The sequence below is a fragment of the Lissotriton vulgaris genome, chromosome 9 (assembly GCF_964263255.1).
Source record: "Lissotriton vulgaris chromosome 9, aLisVul1.2, whole genome shotgun sequence".
NCBI classification, from domain to species: Eukaryota; Metazoa; Chordata; class Amphibia; order Caudata; family Salamandridae; genus Lissotriton; species Lissotriton vulgaris.
This window is the reverse complement of record NC_141697.1, coordinates 819972957-819980691: the sequence shown is the minus strand read 5'-3', so window position 1 is coordinate 819980691 and position 7735 is coordinate 819972957. Positions and strand designations below refer to the sequence as shown.

Genomic DNA, 7735 nt, shown 5'->3' with positions numbered 1-7735 from the left:
AAGGAGGTTTACTGCATGTCTTTAACATATTGATGGTTCGGCTCGCGGCTCTAAAAGCATAAAGAATAAATGTATATAATATCCGCAATTAAAAGGCTGATGTGATTTAAAATGGAGAGCGTTCGAGTACATCCTCCATGCCTGGTGTGAGGAAGAACCACGCAGGTAGAAAGGCAAACAGTACCAAGATCAAGACTGCGTAGCGTAGCTCGCCCAGCAGCCACTATAGAAACCGGCACAAAAATGGCACCTGGTAATCGTGAAGAATTCCGTGCGCTAGGGAGATAGAAGGAGGGGAGCCGAAAGCGAGTGCGTGTCATTGGTGGAGACCGTATGGCTGCTGAAGCTGGAGTCGAGTGCATAGCCAATCACAGTAGCAATTTCCCAAGCCAATGCAAAGTCATTACACTTCTCCACCAATACCATTAGAATGTGCCTTCCTACAGGATTGGTTGAAAGCTATTTGCGTGCCAAAGGTTACATTGTGCTTTCCGTGTTTACAACTAAGAAAGAAGGCGAATGTCAGAGGAGTTGACACAGTCAACGAACATCAGTCTTTAATAAAACGATCTACTAATACCCTAAATGGAGAAACCCAGAAAACAAGTGAGTGGATGATAGCTTATAGAAAAGCCCAGGGTGATAGGCACGAGTTATGGTTTTAGTAAATTTGACTCTGGGACTTGTAGTTTCGTTGTTACATCTTCTTTCATTATCTCTATAGAGCTGGATAGCGGGCTCATACTATGTGAGTCGCCTTGAATCATTTCTTTTTTTAGGCACATTTTGTTCTTGGATATGAGTTTTTGTTTCCATAGTGTATGGGAGGTCAGAATGCCAGCGGGCAAATTGCTTCTGGTAAATGAGCGAGGCTGGTTTCTCACTCATAGGACTTAGCAGCAGTGGGTAATGTGTTGAGATGGGCGAAATGGGGGCCAATCGACAGTTGCGTGAGCACAGGTGAGGAGATTCAACGAGACGGACCAGGCCACAGATAAAGTGGAGCGTAGTGTCATGGAAGATCCTACATGGTTTGGGGTACACTACACAGTGGCATGAAACGGCATAGGTGTGGAGGTTTAGCAGCAGAAGCCACTGATTACAATAGGCATAGAAAAACCCGTAGGGCGTTAAGACGCTCTGAAAAGTTTTGGGCAAATATATTTGTTTATTGGGGATTTGCGATCATCAGTATTCTCTGCCCTTTGGGCACGATACTATTTCAGTATACTGAGAGTGAGAGAGAGACGGGTATCACTCGCAGAGCCTTGAATAGTTTTGAATAGCTCATCCAGTATAGAGGCGTTTTCTTTGCAATCTGGGATTTGTAGTCCTGGTTTTATTATGGGTTCAAGCGAACCACAAATCCCAGAATACAAACAAACAAGCATTTGCAATGCAATAGGTCTCCCATTTACACAAGTTTAAGCTATTGGCATTCTAAATGACACTGCCTTTTATTTATGTTTTACAAACAAAAATAAGAGGCATTGTTATTTGCATGTTATTTGTTATCAGGGTTAAGGGCATGTGGTGTCACTTCCTGAAATTCCGGTTAAAACGTCCTATGATATCACTTTCTGTTATCCCTGGCATTTCGGAGATACAGTGCAGTCTCAAGTCTTGGGCAATGCTTCATAGTTTCCATATTGGAGGTGCGCTGCACACTACAGGGCCCCTGGCAGCACTGCACTATTAACGGCCTGTGCTCCAACCGTTGGCCTGAGGTCTCTGGTCCTGCTGGACTCTCGGGGTCTGTGCAGCACATCTATAGGTGACTGTCATGTGCAGTACAGCTGCACGCACACGGACTACAAGTGTGACGTTCTCTCCCTCCAACAGACTTGCCGCGTGACTGTCCTCTCGGGTGACAGGGGTGCCAGGGTCTAAGCCCAGCTCTATCAGGAACCATCTCCCTCAGACTGAGATAACCTCCTTCCTTCCACATCCGGGTTGTAACGAGCCCTTAGCAAGGGCCGATGCCTGGTGGAGCTGTTTTAGGCAGCTATAGATGAGATTGACTTTGGTTTCACCCCCTTAGCCATCACCTACCCAGCCGGACATTGTTTTTCTCATCTCTCCATTGTGTATCCTTCCCTCCCCCGCCTCCCCCTCCGCGATCATGTGGTTGACTCCCCTTTACAGCCCTATCTGAACTTTGTTTTCCCAACACCTCTGTCTCAAACCCTCTCCCCCACCCTCCCTCATGCTCCAGGTAACTCGTATATGTTTGTTATTTTATGCTATGGTAACTGATGTAACTGTGTGCAACTTGTTCTGATATAAAGCGCTCTGATACCTTCCGGTCTAGCCATCGCTATATAAAACTCTTCAAATAAAAAAAAAAATCATCCTACTCAGTTTTGCAATGAGATCAACGCTGTTTGCCCGTCTTGCTCATGTGCAGTTACTGCTCATTTTCTCCAGTGCGGTTCCCATGTCGTGTGTTACCTTCTTTCTTTTTAGGTCTCGACTATTCTATCCCGCAGGGATAAATAGACAAGAGTAAGGTAGTTGAAACAAACTCTCTGACCAAGAGGATTCCAAGCGGATTCCTGCCAATGCATGTGGTCTACTGAAGCGTGACGCTTCACAGGCGCGCGCTTGGCCTCACTCACACTCCCTCCCACTTGCTTGCTCCCCTGCTCCCACCCCCGCCCCCCACGCCTTGCACCAGACTTCATTGGAATGCGCGCTCCCAAGCTGCTCCCCCGCCGCTTGCCATATGCTCGTTCCCTCCCACTTCCCTCCCACTCGCTCGCTGCCCTGCTCCCCCTCCCCCGCCCCCCACACAGCAATGCCAAGATCTTGATTTTCCACTTTCTGTACTTCGCCTCATTGGAGGGGGTGACGCAGTCAGTACCGGTAGTAGGTCTCTCCAATCCCTTTCCTTCTCTTTCGGCACCTCATTTGGCCGAACGGTATTTTATGGTCCTGGCGGCTGCACTTCGTTGAGAAAGCGATGCCGGTCAGCCTTGCCAGCACTAAAGTAACAGCCTGCCGAACTCTCTTCAATCGGGCTTCTGTGTCTTTAAAAGGAATGTCAAACTAGTTTGAGTCCTTCCTTTATGTCTATGACTTCAGCCGCATCCCTTTCCTGTAAATACATACCGAGTGAGATAAGGGCTTTAGTAGTACCCTGCATGGCGCCAGTGCAGCGGTTCCAGAATCCCCGCCCAACTGGGGGCAATAGTGGGAAGAGCCATTGCAGCAGCCGTTCCGAGGGTCCCAGGTATAAATTTGGCACAGTCTTTATTATAAAATCATAAAACGAACAACCTCATTTAAAGCACACAGAGTTACCAACATAACAGACAATACTGCAAAAATGTTACCGCTTTTTACAAAAAACGTTCAGTGACACTGGGTTTTAATTAACCCACATTGAGGGAAACGTGATTCTTCCCCTCTGGATCTATATTGTTCACTAGCCCTTTGCTGCTGCCCTCCACCCTGTCTTCTGTCTTACTTCCCCCGACCCACACCATTTTTCTGTAGTCTCCCACTCCCTTGTATGTTGCGTTCCATCCAGCTGAATGCTGCCCCCACCACCATATTACTTTTACAGCACTCTGGCCCACCATGTTGCTCGCCTCCACGACCCTGCACTTTGTTTTTTTTGTTTTGTTGGCTTAGCTAGTGCCGCTTTTACAGTGCGGGTTACAGCTGCTTTTATAGAGCTTAATTTGTAACGGGATAGTTGTTGGGGCTCTGATTATGTGGCAGCTCTTATTGAAATATGTTTCTGTTAGCCTGCCTAAGAAACAGCACAGAAATCATAATATTCAGGAGGACATGTTGTTTAGAGGGAAAAAGCTGAGACTTTTAGCACTCGTGTTTATTTTACTTTGAAAGGAGCTACAAACGCTTTCACCATTTCCGGCCCTAAAAGAGTTTCTTAGGCGGACTTGTATCCGTGCGTGTCCTTTTCAGGCCATACCAGCCTCTTTTACCTGCATATAAGCCTTCTCATATGTGCCCAGCCAGCTGCAGTTCCTTGCGTTTTTTTGTCTGTGTGTTAATGTACATAAAAACGTTAGACAATAAACACTTGCATGTATATTATTTTTAAAAGCAACTTATCAGCCAATGCACGTGCACACAGCCAGATGCCGTTCCTTGTTGTTTGTGGCTTAGCTACAGCTGCTTCGCGCAGTGCTGGTTACTTACAGCCGCTTTTCCAGTGCTTAATTTGTGACAAAAGAGGTGCCGGGGCTATAGGCGGCAGCTATTAAAACATTTTTTTTGTATCAGCCTGCCTAAGAAAGCTCACAGAAATCGTACAATTGAGGATTGCATGTTATTTAAAGACAAACCGTTAGAAAATCTGCACTTGCATTTATATTATTTTTAAAGGAAACTTAACACAAAATGCAAATGTGCCCAGACAGCGTGTGAATTTTTTTTTTAACAAAATCCAGAGATATTTTTGGAACGCGTGTCTGTAGCCAACTTTGTAACACTGCACATGTTTGGTTTTTACACTGCGCTCAACGCAACATACACTCCAAATACCACTCAGTGCCACATAATTACACGCCACATAATTACACTGCACTCAATGCAACATACACTCCAAATAACACTCAGTGCCACATAGTTATATGCAACATAATTACACTGCACTCAATGCAACATACACTTCAAATACCACTCAGTGCCACAAAATTACACACCACATATTTACACTCTACTGAATGCAACACACACGCCACACAATACCACTCAGTGCCACATAATTAAATACTACATTACTCTGCTGCACTCAATGCAACATACACTCCAAACAATACTACTCAGTGCCACATAATTACACGCCACACAATTACACTCTACTGAATGCAACATACACTCCATACAATACCACACAGTGCCACATAATTATATGCTACATAATTACACTGCACTCAACACCACATACACTCCAAATACCACTCAGTGCAACATAATTACACTCCACATAATTACACAGCACTCAATGCAACATACACTCCAAACAATATCACTCCGTGCCATATAATTATATGCTACATAATTACACACCTCATACTTACACTCTACTCAATGCAACATAAATACACTCTATCTGTCTGGCTACTATCGCCCTCACTCTATATGTCTATCTATCGCCCTCACTCTATATGTCTATGTATCGCACTCACTCACTCTCTATCTATCTATCTATCTATCTATCTATCTATCTATCTATCTATCTATCTATCTATCTCTATCTATCGCACTCACTCCATCTATCTATCGCATCACCACAGCATCACTCAGGGGCACCACAACATCACTCAGGGGCACCACAACATCACTCAGCACCACCACAGCATCACTGAACGCCACAGCATCACTCGTCGCGACCACAACATCACTCAGAGCCACCACAGCATCAATCTGTGCAACCATTCAACAACAACTGGTTCAAATTTGTTCTCTCAGTGTTTCAAGCTTTATTGCAAATGTCACAAAAAGATGTTAATATGTCACTTCTGTTCTTGGATTTTTGTATAAAATACAATGAACATAATCTTCACAAAAGTTATTTACAAAAGTTTAAGCTATAGCCATTATAAATTACAATAACTTTTATTTAAGTAGTTTCAAGTTTCAAGTTTTTATTAATTTAGCACAGTTACTTAAAACCATTGCTATACAAAATCTACTTTAGCACAAGTATAAAATTTAGCTTTTAGCACATTTCTCAAGTAAAAACAAGGCTAAAGAACAGTTTTCAAGGCTTAGAGAGCAATATGCTTATTGAAGAGCAGCTTTTAGTTCCCTATGTAAGCGTTTTGCTATGCTTGGCCGGATAAAATAGTTAAGACAGAGAGTACTGGGCCAAAGGACGAAAAAAGTCTGTAATGAGTCTTTGAGGGGGAGGGGGAGGAAGCATGGCAACCAGGGGAGGTAATAGAAGATTGTCCAAAAGTCTCACAAATTTTCCAAACCTAGCGAGCACTTGAATGTCAGTAGATGTAAAACACAAGGCCGAGGCCTCCCAGCACGTCCTGGCGCCCCATTTTAAAAACAAGGGTTTCAAAAGGGACCTTCTGGGAGCTGCTAGTGCTGGGCAGCAGCACAGGAGATGCAGCCATGATTCGGAGTGGTATTTACACAGCCTGCAAGCCCCCCCCCCTCGCTTGTTGGGGCCCATTTGTTGAAGGCCGTCGAGCGCAAGCCTAGAAGTCGCATAAACATTATGTTCTTCTGAGCCACTTTGCGTAAGTTTTCCTGGCAGTATGCTTGTGGACGCCCAAGAAGATACGAAGAGTTCAAGGGGAGCAGAATGGTTGATGTCTTTAGAGCCTGCAGATCCATGGACTGAGAAATAAGTTTGACTTGCTTATTGATGGTGCTTTTCCAGGCCGAGTATGGGATAGTGACTGAGGGGAGAGATGACTCGTCAATCTCTAACACTCTTATGGCCTTTATAATCTGGGTATTCCAGGGATTGCCAGGGCTAGACAGGATTCCTTTTAGCTGGAATTTAAGAGTGTTATCACCTGCTTTTAGGGTCCTAATGAAATATTTCAGGCTATCGGCCTCGCAGTGAAGAGATTGTCTTTGTAGGCCCAGCTCCAATCGTAGTCTTGCCCGCTGAATAAAACTTGGCAGATAGAAAAGTTTTTTGTAGGTGGAGATTTGGGCGAGCTCAAGACTGGAGGAGCATGCTCCAAGAAAGGCCTGGTGTCCGTAAGTTAATGCAGGAAGTAAAGTAGCTTTAGCCACCTTCAGGATGGCTTCTGCAGAGGGGCTGCTCAAAGTTTGGTTCAGCCGGGTCAGGGAGTATGTAATTGCGCCTGCTCTCTTTTGCAAAGCTGCTAGGTGAGCTGTAGGCCTGGACGTCTCGTTGAACCTGACTCCCAGGTAATTATATTTTACTGTTGTGTTATTCCTGGCGGGCCCGATGTTCCATGCCAGCCATTTCTTGTTCTTACATCTGCCAAATACCAGTACCTTCGTCTTTACCTGGTTGATTTTCAGGGCATTGGCGGAGTTATATGTATGAAGCATACTTAATGCCCGTTGGAGACCCGATTTTGCTTGGTCCATTATTACAATATCATCTGCATATTGTAATATGTGAAGAGGCTTTTTAGTGGTTCTCAGTTTTGGCGGGAGAAGGTTACTATTCTCCAAGAATGTACCGAGGTCGGCTGTGTAGAGATTGAACAGCAGCGGGGCAAGAACACAGCCTTGCTTTAGCCCATCTTCGACGGCAACTCTTCTAGAAAGTGTCTTTGGGCTGGTTTTAATTCGAACCCACGTGTTCTTATGCAGGGAAATTAATGCACCTAGTAGGTCATGCGCAATCCCCCATTTGTTCACCTTCCTCCACAAGATGTTCCGAGACACTTTATCAAAAGCCGGGCTGTAGTCTGTAAAGCAGCAATATAGTGGAAGATGGTTTTTTTGTGCTGCTTTTTGACTCAGAGCGGCTAGAGTAATGATGTTGTCTATTGTGGAGGCCGATGCCCGGAACCCAGTTTGGTAGTATGGTATTATGTTATTTTTTTTGACCCATTTTTCAAGCAACCGGAGAAGACATCGAGCGTATGCCTTTGCCTCCAGGTCTAATAGGGCAATAAGGCGATAGTTAGCCGGTGACGCAGGGTCACCTTTCTTGAATATGGGGCATAGAGTCGAACCTAACCAAGAGTCTGGGAGCTGGCCTGTCGCGAAAGCATTGTTAAATAGGGGAGTCAGAAGGTCCGCCCACTCTTCCAGG

At 45.0% G+C, this 7735-nt stretch overlaps 1 protein-coding gene across 1 annotated transcript in view; it reads left to right on the top strand.

The window, feature by feature from the left end:
- The first annotated feature begins 445 nt into the window (after window positions 1-445).
- CCS (copper chaperone for superoxide dismutase) overlaps window positions 446-7735 on the top strand; it is a 682831-nt gene continuing 675541 nt past the window's right edge. The window contains exon 1 of the mRNA XM_086938555.1: window positions 446-606. Coding sequence (XP_086794681.1) covers window positions 586-606 — 21 coding nt within the window. The 5' untranslated portion in view covers window positions 446-585. The remainder of the gene's footprint in view (window positions 607-7735) is intronic.